This window comes from Cnephaeus nilssonii (genome assembly GCF_951640355.1).
Source record: "Cnephaeus nilssonii genome assembly, chromosome: 17".
Classification (NCBI taxonomy): domain Eukaryota; kingdom Metazoa; phylum Chordata; class Mammalia; order Chiroptera; family Vespertilionidae; genus Cnephaeus; species Cnephaeus nilssonii.
This window is the reverse complement of record NC_137088.1, coordinates 37,623,759-37,642,424: the sequence shown is the minus strand read 5'-3', so window position 1 is coordinate 37,642,424 and position 18,666 is coordinate 37,623,759. Positions and strand designations below refer to the sequence as shown.

At 48.2% G+C, this 18,666-nt stretch overlaps 1 protein-coding gene across 4 annotated transcripts in view; it reads right to left on the bottom strand.

Moving 5' to 3' along the window:
- SRGAP3 (SLIT-ROBO Rho GTPase activating protein 3) overlaps positions 1–18,666 on the bottom strand; it is a 238,788-nt gene that overhangs the window by 17,733 nt on the left and 202,389 nt on the right. For 3 of the 4 annotated variants that reach the window (XM_079795105.1, XM_079795107.1, XM_079795106.1), the window contains 6 exons: positions 14,011–14,071; positions 11,986–12,063; positions 6,724–6,858; positions 3,838–3,943; positions 3,382–3,609; positions 436–515 (listed from right to left, as the gene is read on the bottom strand). In XM_079795105.1, coding sequence (XP_079651231.1) covers positions 436–515; positions 3,382–3,609; positions 3,838–3,943; positions 6,724–6,858; positions 11,986–12,063; positions 14,011–14,071 — 688 coding nt within the window. Of the gene's footprint in view, positions 1–435; positions 516–3,381; positions 3,610–3,837; positions 3,944–6,723; positions 6,859–11,985; positions 12,064–14,010; positions 14,072–18,666 lie in introns of those variants that run through there. The other variant, XR_013814851.1, reaches the window with a different exon arrangement.

Sequence of the window (18,666 nt, the reverse complement as noted above, 5' to 3'; positions counted from 1 at the left end):
GCTGCAGTCTAGCATTATCGCTCTGTGTCATGGGGAGCTGCTCCCAACCTGTCAGGTGATGAGACTGCAGGTCCCCAGCGATCCATGTCTAGTTCATCGACATACCCCAGGTCCCAGCACAGCTGGGCACAGAACAGATCCCTGGCTGGGGAGGAACGGAGGGACAAAGCATGCTTCCTACTTAGGAAACTCTAGTCACTTAGGATTTGCACTTGGATCAACAAGGACACAGAGAGGGATGAGGCAGCCAGGTAGGAATGTGATACATGGAATGCACAAGCCTCCGAGGTCTTTCTGAGTCCCCATCCATTCTGGGGATGATGTGCTGACTTACAAAGCTAAAGGGGTTATGTGGCCAGCCCAGCGTTGAGCAGTCCTGGGCCAGCATGTGAGGCCCCGGGTGGGTTCCTTGGTCCCAGATTTCCCCCCACTCACCTTCATCACTGGTGTGAGGTTCAGTGCCATTGTCATGGTCAACTTCATCAATGGTCCCTGGCTCACTGTGTGGGCTGTCACTGCAAAGAAACATGGAAAGGGAACTCATTGGGGAGCTTTGCACCCTCACGCTGCCCTTAGCCTCCCTCAGGCACCAGCCCAGTCTATCTCTGGGCCTTGACCAGATCAGGCCCAGGCCCACCTGCTCCCTTCTTTTCCATCTGACCACCCATGGACCTTCCTTCCTCAGAGAAAACCACTTCAGCCTCCTGGTTGGGAAGCTTCCCCGTATAATCTTCCCCAGATGACCCAGCCCTGGAATTTGTTGGGCTGTTTTCTTGGTAAAGGTTGTCAATACCAAGGTGTTCTGTAAGATCCAGAGGGCAGTGGCAAAACCCTGGCTTTTATCCTTAGAAGAACCACAGGGTAGAAAGGACTTTTGGAAGTACTGGGAGTCATTCATTTAGCCCTGCTCCCTGTCTTATGCGAGAAGTGACACACCCAGCAAGGTGGAGTGATGCACACGAGCAGGGGCCCTCAGTGCTGCCTTAGGATGCTGTGTGCAAAAGCCCAGACCAGACCAGCTGGTGTGAGCAGGCCAGCACCCATGATGGACAGAGTGACACAGTGAATCCAGGCCAGTCAAATTTAGTTCTTAATGCACTGGCATAATTTCACCAGCTGCTTCCCTCTCACAAGATTAAGCCAGCGTTCATGCACACAGCTGGTCAGTCAGTTTTTTTGGTTTGTTTGTTTGTTTTTAACTGAGCCAGAGATTGAGTCCTAATATATGCCTGACACTGTGCTAGGTACAAGGGATGCATTGATGGGTCAGACAGACACAGACCCACCCTCATGGGCCAGGAAATAAAACTGCAAGTGGAAATGTTTTATGTAGGAACAAATGAATAGAGACAAGAACAGCAGAGGGAACCTACATAGGGTGGTCAGGGAAGGCTTCTCAGAGTAGGTGACATTTGCAAAACCATTTAAAGGAATATAGATTTTATTATGAAAACTCTCTGTTGCCTCCTGGATAAAGCCCAGACTCTGCACAAGGGCTTAAGACCTGTCTTAACTCAGCCCCTGCTGTCTCACAGAGCATCCTCCCCCACCACCTCCTTGTCACTGGAAACACTCCGGACACACAGAGCTGCTTTCCATGTTATTGAATGCTCTGTGTTTAGAGCATTCTTTGCCCGCTCCTCCCCTGGCTGACTCCAGGTCATTCTGTAGGTCTCAGTTAAGTCCCTGTCTCCTTCAGGAGCCATTTCCTGACCTCCCTACATAGGCTCAGGGGACCCCGCTTCTGGAACTGCCTATTCCCTCCTCCACCAGAGCTGCCTGCATCAGGGGTTAATCCTGTTCAGGGCACATTCCTCCCCCTTCTCCACCCCGCTGCCCAGGGCCTGAGCCAGGACAGATGTCCAGTAACCATTTGTTGAATCAGTGAATGTTGTCCACTGTGATGAGACCCTCAGTCAAATCCCCCTTTTGGGCTTTGAAAATGTCTCCAAAATTACCATGTAATTGACAGTTTTCCTTTCTCATGGGATGCGAATGGGATTAAGAAAAGTGTGGTGATTGTATATTGTTCTTTGATAAGCACAGTACGATCTTTTTAAGGACCCCTCCCAGAACACTATATATTGCAACAAAAACAGAGAACTGGTAATGGTACAAAAACTTGAAAAGCTTCTCTGTCCAAAAAGTCTGCTTGCTGGTTCTTCAATGTATCTGTAATAGAACAGGGACAGACTTGCTCCTGGGGCCTCGAAGGAGATTAGAGAGCTGTGATTAAATAACACCAGGGCCCGTCTTTCTGTGCAGGGAAGTGTAATGGGGAAATGGGCTGGAACGGCTCCCTTCTTTGAAGCTGTTGCCCAAATATGCCTTCAGAACTAAAGCGATTCAAGAATCCAGGAATGCTTTGACAATCAAAAGACAAATTCCTGCAGGCACCTGGCTCAGAGCAGTGCAGGCTAAATATATAGCTGTGTATTGTCCTGGGTTGGGGATAAAGAAAGAGTGCGAACCCTTTGACTGGTCTCTGTCAGCCCGTGTTCTGAATCTCCTGTCTTTTCCACATTAAAAAAAAAAAAATTTCCTGTCTTACCACATTTAAGGTCTCAGCCTGGGGAAGGTAGTTGGCCCTGATTTTGATAAGATTCTGACATATTTCTCCCGTGACCCAGTGTAAGTGCCCAACTAGCAACTGTTGACCTGGTGTGGAGCTCTCAAAGACTGGATTCACTTGGCTGGAAAAGAAAACTCCTGGTGGACGGGGACAATGGCAGGAAGTGTCACTCTCAGTTCGTGAGTTTGAGGTGGAGATTATCCACTTCCCTGCTGCCTGAGATGGACTTACAACTCACCTGGCCAAGGACAGCACTGGATCTGCTAACCAATGTGATTAGTTCACCAGACTCAAGCCTCAGCAGGGAGACATCATTCTTGGGCTTGTGTTGGAACATTTGGGAAGGAGAAGCTCTTTTTCCACTGGGGAAATGGGCTCTAAATCTGGAGTTACCGGATGCCTTCTTGAAACCACCAGGAAAAAGGCTGCCTGCGAATGAGGCCAACATGGAAGAAAGAGGAGCCACAGGCTGAGGATGGCAGGACCGAGTCCTGATGATAATAGTCGAACCCCTGGATCTAGCTATACCTGATGCCATGATCCAGACTTTTTAAGTAAACCAATAAATCCCATTTAGTTTAAACCAATTTGAGTTGTATTCCTGTCCCTTATAAATCAATAAAGTCTGGACTGATGCATCTATCTCATGTCAGCCTGCTGTGAAGCTCAAATGAGAGTACAGACTATAAAGCAGTAAGAAAATTAAACCGTTTCTTACTGTTCCCGTTCAACAGTAACAACAGTAACAACAGGATAATAATAGTATTACGAGGAATGGAATAATAATATGAAGAGGAATGGAATCTTACCAATATTCTTCCCCTCCAGCCATGCATTTTTCATACACGGGTCCTTCTAGCTCCCGGGGGCTGGGAAAGATGGCTTCATGATGGATGATGATGGTTTTGATGACTTCATTGACGTGTGCCTGGCAGGACACAGGGTCCTGCCCATCAGGAATGTGCATGAGGGTGGGCCCGAAGCAGATGGCCAGGTTGTAGGGATCCATCATGTTCTCGTCACTGTACTGTGAGAGGCTATAAGAGAGGAGGCACCCACAGGTCACCCGGGAAAGGCGAAGCCTCCCCCTGTGGTTTCTTTCTCTTGAAGGCTCCACTCAAATCTGGGAAGGTTCCATGTTCTAAGAACAGCTGTACCTGCAAAAGTCTCAGGACCCCCCCTCCCAAAGGAGGCCAGGCTGAGTCAAAAGGGGCATACCCCCCTCCGCGCCCCCCGTCCCCCCCCCCACTCGCTGGACCACTCACTGGTTGAGGAAAGCGAAGAGATATCTCATGACCACGATGACCACGCGGGGAAGGGTGATGAGGATTTGTTGGATCTGGTGCACCCTCTCAGCTGGGCTCTCCAGTTCTGCAACATAAAGGGGCTTTCAGGTTGTCCGTCATCCTCAGTGAGCCAAGCAGTCAACATTTGTGAGTCCCACCTCCTAGATCAGTTCAGGGGAGCCAGTTCTACTCAGTTCTGGGGACTGAAATATGACCCTGGCCCGGCCAATCAAAGCATCATATTCTCCTGGCCCCTGAGTAGGTCTAGGGAGGGGTACATGACCTAATTAGAACCAATAGCAGTTGATCCTTGGGACTTTGGACTGGAGAAACCTAGAGAAAGGCACCCTCTTGAAACTGGGTAGAGGGAAGTGTGAAGCAGCTGAGGGACCCCAGGGAAAAAGATCCTGCCTGAAAGTGAAGACAGCATAGAGCCAAGGGGACAGAGTCCTGCTGATGCCAAGTGAAATGTGCATCCAGTGGGGGCCTAACTTTCCAGGAATGTGAGCCAAGCCATTCCCTTTTCTGGATTAAGCCAGTATAAGTTGAGTTTCTGTCACCTGTAACCCGTGAGTCCTGACGAATACAGGTAGCCCATGTTTCATTAAACTCTTTATAAACACTAGCTACAATATAAGGCAGCACATAGTAGGTATTCAGGAAAAGTGTTGAATAAATAACCGCCTCTCAAACTATATATTGGCCAAAGAGCCTGGCAGGTGCTTGGGATCTCATCTCTGACCCCTGTTTTCAGGTCAATCCTAGGAGACAGACAATGGTATTTTTATCAGTCAGGCCAGTGGTGGTGGGGGAGGGGGGGCTGGGGGACAGCAAATTGGGCTTGATAAGGAGAGAAAAGTGCTTTGCTGACTTTGCCTTGTGGAAAGGGAAAGCTGGCGTTAAGAAGATTGAGCTGCTGAAGCTCTGATGTTCATCTGCAGGGCTGATACACAAATCCATGTCAGTTTCTTTTTCAGAAAACACGTTTTTTTCATGTAGCCCCTCCCTCCAGCCTCCACATCTGTCAACATGCTTCTTCTAAAACACTACTTCTGTTTCTCCTCTGCATCCAAGGCCTTTTATGATGGGGCTTCAACCAACCTTGCATGCCCCATCTCCTAGTTACCTGAAGATGATTTAGAGCTATGCTTCTCAAATAAATAGTGTACCTCTAGGGGAATTTACAAATATATGAGGCATTCTTTGAGGTTGTCAGAGACTGCAGGGTGCTACTGGCATTTGGGACTCAGGGGCAAGATGCTAAGTGTCCTGAGTGTGGGTAACACACAAGGTACTGCTCTACCCTCACTGCCAACAGTTCCCCATTGAGAAACTCTGTGCAGGCCACTTTATCCACCATCTCCCTCTCACAAAGGACCTGGCTGTCCCTGAGCTTTTGCACGCACTGTTGATCTCTCTTCTCTGTCGGGCACACTGCAGACTACCAAGGTCTGGCTCCAGGGAGCCTCACTGAAGCCTTCCCACAAAGTTAAGGCCCTTGTACCTTTACTGATTCCATTGCCACTCCATGTCCTCAGCTTCTGGTCATTGTGTCCTAGTATCACCTCCACTATTATTTATTAATTTTTTTCTTAAAAATATTTATTTTAAAAGGAGACTTGACCTCACTCTATAAATGAGAAACCAGGATCACTTACCATAATTAGAAGGTAACATAAAAATAGATATAATGTAAGCAAAGCAATATTACCAAGTTATATGTAGACATAATTCTATACAAAAGTTCCTGAGACTAAATTCTATCTCTCTGTGTAGAAGGGAGATTGACCCCTGAGGTCTTCTCCTTGATGTAAATAATCACAGGGTTTGGGAAGAAACTAAGAAGAGACATTCTTTCTCACTGTGTGATTCCGGGTATGATTTAATTTATCCAGTACCAGGAACTTGTTCCAGAGGTCAACGACCTTGTCTGCTGAGGGCCTTGCTCGGGAACTGGAAACACTGGCTGAGCAAGGGGCACAGGGCTCAGACAAGGTGGGACCTTTGTGGCCTGGAATTTCCGAGAGCTGATTTGGAGCTTGAAGTGGGTCTGGACAGATGAGCAGGAAGTAGTGTGGAGGGCAGGGGGCAGGGGAAAGGGTCCTTTACACAAGGCAGCTGTCACCACCCCCTGGGACACATTCTTGGCTGCAAATCTCTCTCAGAGCACTGTGAGAAGCATCCCCAGTGAAAGTGGGTGTGGGCTAATTTTCTATAGATCATATCAAAGAGTTTATTCCAAAATACTAAAATTCCCATATTCTAATATTAAACATTTATTTTAAAATATTCCCCAAAAGTTGCCTTGGACTTTGTCATCTTGCAGTGAAGGCGCCTTTACTTCAAGCTCCTTGACAGGACTCCTCACTTCATCCACAGACATATCAGTCAAGGAGGACTCTGATGGCTAGCGAGTCAGAGGAAGCTCCTAGACAACTATTTTCAGCACTTCCCTTGTTCGACATATTGCTGCCCTGGACTCCCAAGCCCTCCATGGCTCCCCATTACCAAAGGGAAAATCTCTGGAATCCTTGCAAGGCATTCAAGGTCTGCCCCTCTTGTTCCATTGCACCCTTCCAGCCTCTTGCACTATGTATATCACTCTCAGCTATGATCTGGAAACTAAGTCTTCCTCTCTTCTCTTCTGAGCTCCTTCCATACCCAGGGGTGTACCATGCCCATGAAATCTTGCATTATAATCCACCTTGCTATTTCTACAACTAGGTTTTAAGCTCTATGAGGACAAGGGCCATACTGCTTCTTTCACAGTGTCCCGCCTGTGTGCCCAGCACAGTGATGAGCCCATAGTGCAATCTCAATAAAGATTTGTCTAGAAAATGATCATCCCACCTGGGAAATACTTACTAATAGTAGATATCAAATCTTGGAACCTTTCCTTAGGAAAGAGTGGGTTTTCCAATCCTCGGAAATACAGTTTTAAAACACCAGCGACGGAATTGATATCTCGCTCATTTTGATCATCCACAAGGGGGTCTTCACCTGTGAGGGAACAGGGGTGATGATAAGGAGGCGGGGACCATGCAGATGGCAGAAGAGAGGACCCAGGCCAGCCTGAACTGGCGCAGGCAGATGGGACCTCCTCAACACAGCAAGTTTAGAGTCCCCCCTGCAACTGATTCTGTAAATATTCAAACCTATAGGAATGTTGTAAAATTGAAATAATGACCACCCACCACCCTTCACTTATATTCACTTTGCCATATCTACTTTCTCTCCACTGGGCTGCACAGTTTACACTCCTACTAGCATCCCAGGAGAATGCTTCTTTTTTTCAACAGTCCTGCCCATGGAAAGGTGCCAACCTTCTGAATTTTTGCCAATTGGACTGGGCAAATAATCTCTCAGGAGAGCAGCACTTTCCAGTTTAATCAGGGGCTGCTGAGCTAGTTCACACCAGGGACTGCTGAGCTAGGATGGCTTCTGGGGCAGGGGGGCGGGGGAGGTGAGAGGAAGCAGGGAGCAAGCTGCCACCTCTGGAAGGTGCTGCGAGAAGTCTGCACAACGGTGTCTTGCCCTCCTCCCAGGACAGCCCAGGGCACTCTAAGACTGGCAAGCCATGAGGAGCAGAACTGGAAATTCATACTTGGCTCTCCTTTCCCTGCCTCCGTAGGAAGAGAATGTGTGTCACTGCAGGGCCTCTGCCAGCCCCAACATGCTGTAGTGCAATTCAGAGAAAGCCCCCCTTCCTTCCTGGACTGGGGCTGTGGCATACAGAGCACGAGCCAGAGCCGCCTCCCTCCTGCCCTCCTGGCTGAGCAGTGCCCAACCTGCATGGCCAAATGTGGCAGCCAGGACACTGCTGCTCCTTCCACAGGTCGATCTCTCAGATGTCCCCATGGGAAGAGAGAGAATGCCCCCCCACAAGACTTTCTCATGGGGAAGGAAGAGAAAAAGCATTAAACAATCATTGCCTGTGTTGATGTAGCACATTCGCACACGTGATCTCTAATCCTCAAACAGCATTGCTGGGCACCAAGGGAGGCATGGTTCCAACACCACCATTCTCTCCCGTGAGAAAGCTGAGGCCCCAGCAAGTGAAACAACTTGCCCACCCTCATGAAGTCAAAACAAGACACTAGCCACTCCCAGACCTCGTACTGCCTGGGAGACAGCCCTTCTTCTCTACCTTTTCAATTCTGTCTGCCTGTCTCCCTCCCTCCCTCCCTCCCTCTCTCCCTCCCTCCTTTCCTTCCTTTCTTCTTTCCTTCCCTCCCTTCCCTTCCTTCCCTCCCTCCCTCCCTCCCTCCCTCCCTCCCTCCCTCCCTCCCTCCCTTCTTTCCTTCCTTCTTTCCATTCATCCCTCCCTCCTTCCTCTACAGTAGAAACCCAACCTTTTTCTTTCTTTCAAGAAAACAGTTTCTATGAGTGTTCAACATATAGAACAAAACTATCTTAATTGAATTGGGGGGAGAGGTCCAAGCCCTATCTCCTCAGCCTCCCTCTCCCAGTAGCAGCCCTTGGGCCCTCTGAAGGACCATACGCATTCTAAAACTCTGCACTATATTAAGCTGTTCCCTTACATTTACCACACATTGCTCCTGTGTTCTCATGATGCAAAAGTGAGCTAACATGTCTCCATATTAGCTCCCCTTGTTAAGCATGATTAACGCACTGACTTTATACACACACACCATTCACTCTTGCTCTGACCCCCAGAAGACAACTCAGTCCATAAAAGGAGCCGTCCAAAAATTCCTCCCTCCTAGCCTAGGCCTTTCGCTCTCTACAACACTAATCACTTCTGCTTCCGGAAATGAATGGAATTCCAGAGCTCTAGATGAGCAGGTTTGTGTGTATGCTGGCTTCCTCAGGAGGACAATGACAGCTAAAATGTCAGGCAGGTCGGGAGAAGCTGTGCTCACACTTGGCTAGCATATGTCCTGGGGGAGCTAGAATGGTTAACAAAACGGCCCTGCCTACAGCGTACTCTCAGCCAGGTCACCTGGACGTTAAGGCAGGGCTGTGTCCAGGGCAGGGTATGAACACACAGTGTGTGCTTAAGGCTCCAGAGGACCCTGCTGCAGGACCGGCACGGCAGGAAGGTGCAGGTAGTCTCTCTCACAGGGCAGTTCTCTGTGGCCACAGGGCCACACATGCCTCTCCTGAGGCTCCTCAACACGACAGCCCTCCCATGTCTCCTGGTCATACCCCTCCTCCTGGGGCAGGAAAATAGTATTGGGAGGGCCAGGCTAAGGCCAGGATGTGTCACCCCGTACAGGCTGTGAGTCCAAACCCCGTCTTGATGGTGCAGGGCGAAAGGGTCACTGGGTCCCTTTCCCTCCACACAGGAGAGACCTGGCAGCCCCCTCACCTTGATGTATAAAGAGGATGTGGATTGGTTTGTGGGGAAAACAGAGATGGAGAACTGGCCTGGGAGACAACAGCAAGCCTCGGCTCTCCCCCAGGCCAAGCTGCCCAGTCCTGTCTTTTCCTAATGTTCTCACCTTCATTTTGCCAGAAGATTACAGGAAGATCTCAACCCTGGAGAAGTGAGTCTAAGATTTATTGACAGCAATGAAGAGGATAATAATAATAACCTCAACTAAAACCGCAGTTGACTTGTGTCAGAAGAATAAGAAAATGGGTTTAGAAATAGTAAACCAAGCATGTCTGTCCAGAAGATTAAGGAAAAGAGACGGCTGCTTTCAACCGTCCCGTACAGGAAACGTGGGCAAGACCATCTGCCCCAGAGAAGGGAAGACCAGCTCTCTGAGCAAGTGGTGAAGATCAGGCACCCTGCAGGCGCTGGGGATTGAAATTTTATAAAATAAAAGAAAGAAAGGAAAAACACACAATGTCCTGGTTTGGAAAGAAAGTTCTGTCACACGTTTGTACATGTAGGATGTGAGGAGTGGGCGAGAAAAGAAATGCTGAGCCCGGAGCAAGCTCAGGCCACCTGGCTGCTGTTGGGGGTGAGGGTGGGAGGACGGGGGAGAAACATAGTAGGTTTTCAGGAGAGGTGGGCGGGGGTACCCCTGAGGGTCAGCTGGGTGTGGAGCCTAACCCAGGGCAGTTGGTTCGTGAATGTCAAGAAAAAGAAAAAAAATAAGTGAAAAGTATCTGGGCACTCGCCAGCCCAAAGAAGCCAGGAATGGATTTTTCTTAAAAGAGACATACCAGGAACAATTCTTCTAGAATTAGCCATGCTTCACTGTAGTCTCAGGTGGAGCAGGACAGGCTGGCGAGAGAATGAGATTCACTTGGGAATGGTGGAGAGAGGGAAATGAGCTAACCGCATACGCAGAGGAAAAGCAGAAGGTATTCTTTGCAGCTGAGATTTGGGTCAGGTGATCTCTGCCCTCCAGGGCTTCGCCTGGGGTGGTCTAAGGCTTGTTAGGAGCAGAGATTCCTTATAAATTTCATGTCACCCCTGCAAGGCACCCAAGCAAGTGACAGAAGGTATTAAACTTAGAAAACCACATTCAAGAAGGAATGGGGATAGGGCCTGGCTGCCTGGTACAGTGAGGTTACTTACAGGACAGGGGGAAGCAGGAAAATGCAGTGAGTTTACCCATGAGATTCAAGGAATTCAAGGATGAGCCCAGGAAGATGGGACCAGCAAAGGTTCCTGACCATGTCTATTCATTTACAATGAACACAGGGCAGCAGGGGTGCTAAGGAGTTGGGGAAATGAAGAAAAAAAAAAGCTCTGGACTGTGCTGTCCAGTGTGGTCAAGAGAAGCTCAGGGAATGATGAATGACACTTCAATCAGGGATGCTGATGGGAGAGACTTCTTGTTTTGTGGCCTCTGAACATGCTGTTCCCGGGGTATGGAACCCCCTGGCTCCAAGTCAGAGTGCCTAGGGCCTCAGAGGGCTGTGCTGCAGGCTATGGTGGTGACCACCTGGAGCTGACAGAATGGTTTCTCCACCCTGAGCTAGACCTCAGGATGGAACTGGGAAGTCAGGGAGGGGGTGAGTGTGCACAGGAGGCAGCCCCTCCAGGAGAAGTCCCATAATAAGTAGGGAAAAATTCTAGGGCTGGAACCCCAGGGGGAGGCCTGTCCAGAGCACAGCCAATAGGGATAAACCATATATCTCCCAAGGCTGTTAGAACAATGGGTAAGAAAGTGCTTTGTAAATTGGGTAGCTCAGTTGGTTGGAGTGTCATCCTGTACACCAAAAAGGTTGTGGGTTCAATCCCTGGTTGGGGTGTGTAAGGGAGGCAACAGATCAATGTTTCTCTCTCTCTCACCCTCTTCCTTTCTCTCTAAATATCAATAAGCATATCCTCGGGTGAGGATTTTTTAAAAAATTTGGGATGTGATCTATTGTGGGGAAATGGGTTTGGGATTGGGGGCCTTGGATCAAACTTAATATCAGAACCACTCACAGAAAAAGGCAGTAAGTGAGAGTTAAGAGGAGTAGACTGTGGAGATGTTATTCTTCCAAAATGGTGGTGAAGTGGAGGCAAAGATATTATTTAGGATGCGAGATAAGCACCTAGTATAAAAAGCAGAGGTGGATTAAGAATTGAACTCCTGACCCAATGAATCCTCACTTCGCATGGACACTGTCACTGGCCATCTATCTGTCCCCATCAGGGAATCTGAGGCCAAGGGAGGTTACACCAAACAAGCCACATTTGCTCCTGTTGTGATAGTCACTTCATTTCTAATAAGCTTTACACCCTTGATTAATCAAAGTGAGAACTAGGTAACCTCACTGAGGGTGGGAGGAGTGTATAGTCTCTTCCTCCCAATGTGTAGTTTTGCCAAAAAACACTACATAGAAAATTAAGAATTAGGATATTCTAAAAGCCACTCAGTGTTATCTATGTTCTTCCAATGTTTGTAAAACATAGCAGCCTTTGCAGACTCACATAATCATTCCAGAGAGCTTTACAAGGCCCTCTTTCCCAGCAACCACTGTATGGCCCACCAGAAAAAGCCACCCATGTGTGCTGGTAAATGCTTAACAGCTAGCTCGTTGGAGGAGAAAAATAAAAGATCTTTGTGTTTGCCAATTTCCGTGGTGTAAATACTCCCACAATGGCTGATTTCAAGCTACCAATGTGAAGTCACTGCACACCACTGGCTCTAAGACGTGTAACACCCACCTTGGCTTCCCCTGGCCAAAACCTTGAAATGGTCACTCTGCACCTACCTCTCTCAAAGGAATTTTTGATGTCATTGACTTCAACCTGAGATCCCGGCACTCGGAAGATCCCTTGCTGCTGGAGTCCTTTAAGAAAAAAACCAAATGAACAAAAAAGAAAGAAAGAGAAAAATGCCATAAGGCCTTGAGCTCATCAGAACACTGGGAACTTTGATGACTCACCCCACTGCTTGTCTCTTTCTCCCACCATCCTTTGTAAGAGAGTCATTCCCCTAATGAAGGTGTCCTGGTAGAAACCCAAAATAACCTTTGCAATGAAGTGTGCTGGCCAGAATACTTAGACACATCCTGCTTCATTTGTCTGTGTCTCTTGTTTGGGCTTGGAGGAAAAGGCCACGAGAAGTTTATATCAAGACTGGATCAATGAATAACTTCCAATTTAACCAATAAGTCAGCTCAGGCAAATAACTGGTTGGTGCACATGGCTACTGAGTTTACCAGTTGCATTGGCACCAAGGAGCTTGGGCTGAGTTTATAAATGCCATTGAGTGAAACAGCCACAAAGATATTGAACAAGGATCAAATCCACTGCCTCAGTCCTCCCTCCCCTAACACAGACATTTCCTTCAAGAAAAGCTAGATTCTAAAGTACATGCTGCCCTGGTATGGAGAAACTTAGAAGAAATTAAATCATTAAAGAAAAACAGTCTCATTTTTCTCAAGTGTTTCTACAAGGCCAGAACAAAGGAGACCCTAATACCTGCCCTAACAGTAATGACATACAGCAACCCATAGGGTTGAGGGAATTGAAAGACCTCCCTCCTTTTAAATGGGAATTAATGGAGGATATTCTGATCCTTTTCCTGGATTCAGTTTTCCTATATAAGACAACTCTCCACATTATAATTTAGGAAAGAGTTTACTCTTAAAAGGTAGGCTTTTGTCAAAGTTTGGTTTGTACAAAGCATTTGCTTGATAGACGCTTGTTTCTTTCTTTTTAAAAAACATTTTTACAGGGAGGAAGGGAGAGGGATAGAGTTAGAAACATAGATGAGAGAGCAACATCAATCAGCTGCTTCCTGCACCACCCCTACTGGGGATGTGCCAGCAACCAAGGTACATGCCCTTGACTGGAATCGAACCTGGGACCCTTCAGTCCGCAGGCCGATGCTCTATCCACTGAGCCAAAACGGTCAGGGCTTGTTTAATTCTTTCATTAACCAATACTGACTTTCTACCCCCTACCGATGTCACTGGCCCATTCTTGTAGTCACATTGGCCTTTGTCCCATATTAGGCCTTTACACTTGTCTTTCTCTCCACCTGAACTGCATGGCCGGCTTCCTCTACTCACTGGAGTCTTAAAGGGCCCTGGATTCTCAATTACTCTCTGGGAGAGGTCTCTGCTTACCACCTTAGCCAAACCAGCCCTGCCCTGCTCCAGTCATTTCTATTCCCTCTTCATTAGTTTTTAGGCATTATTGCTGCTTGAAATTACATTGTTTATTTCTCTGCTTGTTTATTTCCTTGACCTTCTAATTGGTAATATAAGCTATGTTATATTGGCTGGTAACTTGTTCTAGCCTATACTCCCATTGTCCAAACAGTGCCTACTATGCACTCTGAAAAAAATATTTTTGGAGGAATGAATAAATAAATCGATGAAAGCACGAGTTAAGTGCTGAGGATACCGTGGTTAGCAAATCCCAGACACTGTGTTTCCTTCATGGAGCTTAGTACACACTTGCAGTATTAACTGACTGACACCAGCTGCATTCAGTGCTCAAAGCACAGAGCTCTGGGGTCAGGTGGGAGTGAGGGAGGAGCTAAGATGGTTCTCCAGTCCATGCCCTCCCTGCTCCTCGGTTTTCCTAGTTCCTGGGTCTTTCTATCCCCTGACACACAAGGCTCAAAAAATAGCACTCAGAAAGGCAGCTGTTCTGAGGAGCGTCTCCCCTCGGAAGCAGAGCAGTGACAGGAAGTCTTCCAGATGAATTAGAATCCAGTTCCTTTGAGAAAAGCCTAGCACCTGCTCTGGAAAGAGCTGAAAACACTGCCCCATGATTGAGCTTACCGTATAAATTGATGTATCGGATGCAGCTCTCAACTACCAGCGGGATAGCTTGTCCCGAATCCTTAAGAAAAAAATTTGTGAGTTTTATTGGGCTTGGCAACCACCATGGGAGAACAGACATTGCAAACACAGATTATAAACTCAAGCCAGAATATTAGTACCATCAGATTAGTAGGAAAACAAGCAAGGAATTGCTAATCCTAAAGGCTCCACAAACAGTTAAAATAGAAAGTCTTCAGTTATGTGCAAAAAAAGGCATAGCTATGATAATTTTAAAGAAATGCTCTGTCTTCTTACTCTGCTGGGAAGGAATCAGGACCCAGGAGGCCTGATAGGCAATCTGGAGAGGGGGGAACCCACTGTGTGGAGGGGCTGGAGTCGGCTCTTGCAGGGTTCTCTGCCTCCCACTCCACTTTGCCCCAACTGAAGCTATCCTCCCAGTGCTCAGGGATGAGGAAGCAGGGCCAAGGCCCCCTCCCAGGACTGCAGTACCCGATGCCGGAATTAAGAAGAACACACTATGGGAGACGCCAGGCTGGACCCAGGGGCCTTTTGAGCTCTGAGAAGGGAAGACCAGTTCCACTCAGGATGTTACAACCTAAACACCCAGACAGATACTTGTTTAGCAGTGTTATAAACAAATATTCTAAGTCAGCCCTTGACCACTGAGTGGCCAACTTTAGTCAAACAGGCTGACAAAGATGCAATTCTAAACATGGGCATTTAGGGTGTGAATGTATTTTCAATTAAATCTTCCTAGACTGGCCCATGGCCACCAAGGGCTGGGCAAGGGGTAATTTGCTTTTGAATTCTGTGATTGGTTGGCCTCTCTGCTATTTAGGTCACGAAAGAGCACTTAATATTTTTTAAATTCTCTTTAAAAGGGGTCAGATTAAATGACCAGCCTCCTCAGAAATTGAGGAAGCAGTAAGGCATTTGCAATACGCTCTTGTGAAGGGCATTCGGATGCTTTCGTGGCTCCTCCGCACCCCACCTGGGAACTCTTTCCTTGACGGACTGCTCAAGGAGGGAACAATGGCACAGACCCACTGGCGACAGGCGAGGCGGGCCCTGTTCTAACGTCAGAATACAGACAGGTTTCATCCAGTTGAAGGGGGCTAACGGACCTTTCTAGTAAGTACCTGGTTCCTGGTTCGAGCATTTCTTCTTCCTCTGATAACAAAAAATAAACAGGCAGCAGAGCAGGAGAAAAAGAAAAGATTATGCAGGAGTAAGACCAGTTAGAGTGAGCAGATCCTTCAGAGTCCGTGAACGCCCAAATGCAAGGGCAGCCAGCAAAGGTCCGGGGGGTCTGCCAGCCAGCCTGCATGGGGTGGGGTTCCCTGCATCTTGGGGCCTCATGGGAGTTTCTTTCAGCGTTGCTGTCTTGGACACCAGGTGGCATAGGGGCTTTCAGTTCCTTGTCAGAGAGGAGGAACAGCGTGCCCTGAGCCCTTTCCTCACCCCATCCCTGGCTTCTCAACACAGGGGCTCGTTATTCACCAGTGGGCAAGAGCCCAGCCAGACCCCTTCGGGTTAGCCCAGCTGCCCACACACCTGCAACACTGTCCCTGGAATTCAGCCCAGGAAACCTCATTCCTGGTAAAAAGCTAATTTTACCAAGATCATGTGTATCACATGCCCTTAGGATGGCCCCAACAGGATTCTGCCTGATTCCAAACTCCAAACAGCTTCCCATGCTCTCCTACCAAACAGCCTGGGTAGCCACAGGGCTTTGTTCCCTTCCTACCCTACACCCTCACCCTAGCACTGAGAACACCTCAGGGAACCCAAAGCTGAGAGAGGCTGGGGGAGGGAGGGCAGCAGAGTCAGAATGCCTTCCCAATCTTGCCTGTGCTTTCACTAAGGCCACTGAGCAGCCCCTTTTCAGGGGAGCATGCTCTTTCCCCCCATAAGTGCAGCAGGTCAGGCTCTGGGGAAGTGCTGTGTCCCATCCGGGCTTCTGAGGAGCCGAACTAAGAAATTGGAGAATGTGCGGGTGTCATCTGTCCAGCTGCCAGCATCTCAACAACTGGAATTATATGATGGCTAAACCCACCTGCCTCCCAGAACTGAGCAAACAGCCTGGTCAGATGGGGCTCTGTGTGCAATCTCCTAACAGCTAATGACAATGACAACAGCCAACACGTCCACAGAGCTCACTGGGTGCCAGGCAGTGCTCTGGAAAGATGACATCTCTCAGCTCATTTGTGCTAATAGTATCACACACTGTGAGGTAGGTAATTACCATTCTTATTTTATAGATACAGGGTGAGGACTCGCCCTCTGCCCAGGGGCAGACCTCCCAGGCTTCAAATTTTATAATAAAAATTGGGTTTCTTTCTATCTGAGAGGAGAAGAAAAAAATCAAGGATTCTGAAAAAGGTCAATTCAAAAAGGTAGGGCCCTAGAAATGTATTATATAACTCCAGCAAAATTTATCTGTCCTTCTTAACTTGGGGATGCTTCCTTGTCCCTCAAAACCAGGCCTGAGGAACCTTTTTTCTGCCAAGGGCCATTTGGATATTTATAACATTATTTGTGGACCATATGAAATTATCAACTTAAAAATTATGTTGCTATGAAAAATTATCTATTCTCCTAGATTTATTGAATTTCGAGTCCCATCTGCAGTTGCTTTGGCAGGGCCAGACCAAATGATATAGCCCACAGGCCGGACATTTTACACCCTGCAAACCATCATAATCATGGGGCCCCTGTGATGTTATTTTATTGGAAAGCCTTTCACAGGTTTGGCATTTCAAAGCTGGGGGTTCTTAATCCATGCAGAATATTCTTCCAGAAAGCATGTGAATCATAAGAGAAAGTTAAATTCTGTTCAGAGGGTGAAGAATTGACTATGTTACACTGCCTTCTCATTCTGTGAAAGTTAATAATCCTTGAGAGTAAGACCAGGCTGCATGCAAGCTTGTCTACACACTACCTCCCTCACAGCAGGTGCGCAGGAGTTTGCTGAACTGCACTGACAGCATGTGGCATAAGTACAGTGTAACTATACAGAAATGTAATCATTAAACATATCTCTTTCTTTTTCAGTCAAATAGTCCCCTGAGGAGGCTGTGTCATGGATCAGTGCTTTGGGGTGTCCCTCTTTGGGGTGGGGGGGATCCACCAGCCCCACTCTGGCATGTGCCTCTTGCCATTTTGTACCTCCAGTGGCATTGCAAAGCCGAGCTTTGAAAGACCAGGGTGTCCACCCTAACACAAAGTTTGGCACCACTGACAAAGGCCATGCTGCAGGCTCCGAGGAAGACTGGCCAGCTGAAGCAATACCATATCATTAAGCATAAGAATGTAGCTGCCCAGGGTAGCCACCTTCAAGGGGCAAACTCTCATGTGGCTGGAGAAGTTCTGATGTGTTTATCAGGATGAATAAAGTAGGATGACCTGGTGGTCTCAATTATGTAGGAGCTGCCTACTAAGAGACTATTTCTTCAGGCAGAACACTTATCTTTCCAATCCTGTCAGGTAAGCGTCAGCTCCTTCCCCGTTCTCACTCATCGCCCATTTCCAAACTGCTGAGCAAAGTGGAGAAGGCGTCCCTGTCTCTGAGCCTTCCTTATTCTGTTTCTCCTTTCAGGGACTCCTCTGTCCTACTCTCCTTTCAAAGCCCTGCCTCCTCCTGAAGCCTCCTTGCTGCATTGAGCACAGCTCTCCTTGCTCTGAGCTCACACGGAGCTTGTTTCCATGGGGATAATTCACCAAGTGCGCAGCTGAATCGCCTTACACTTTCAGCTTTCTGTGTCGAAATCCTCCTGACTGACACCTGAAGCTCCTGGAGGGCAGGGAGGAGAGTTTCGACGCCTTTCAGCCCTGCTCAGCTACGGAGAGGGGCTTTTCCGAGGTGCCTGCCGGGTGCAGTCTTGGCAGAGGAGAGAGGCTGAAGAAAGAAGGACCCTTCTGACACAGCCTCATCCTCCTGTGACCTATGAGATGGCAGAGTGCTCACTCAGGGACACTTCCAAATAGGACCTCTTTCCTGATGCACCCAACAGCACCCCACCTTTTGGGACTCCATGCCTCACTCCTCTGAGGTATCCTGAAGCAGCCTCCCTGATCTCCATTGGGCAGTCTCACTTGTGCCCCACTGTCCTTTCCCCAGAACTCAGCTCCCAGGCAGAGACAGTCCTGAGGTCAAGGCATCCTGGGCCCCACCCCTCTGCAAGTCCTGGGTGCACCCTGAGGATGGAGGATAGAGAGCAGGGCAGGGGAGCCTCCACTACCCCAAACTGTCAGCAAAGCCCAAAAGCCATACATTTCCCTGTTGGACACCAGCCTTCTTTTCTGCAGAAAGTGGCTCCATTGGATGGTGGTGAGCTCTGAAGTAACTGGCGGGGACCCTCTCTCTTGCTCCCCTTGGCTAATGCTAAGAGTGAGTCTCTCCTTCCTCAGTCTTTCCCCACCTGCTGCCCTGTCAACTCCACCACCAGCTGAATTTGCCCAAGCCATTTCATCAGGTGGCTTGGTCCTGCACCCTTAGCGTCCAAGAAGCAAGAAAAGCGAAACTCATCTAGTTGAACCGCTTTCTTTTTTCATTTAAGGTATAAAGGGTTAACCGGGAATTCTAAAGGAACTGCCTCAGCTCTTCTCCCTTCTCCCAACCACCTTATAAGAAGCAAAACTGGGTAGGAGGGT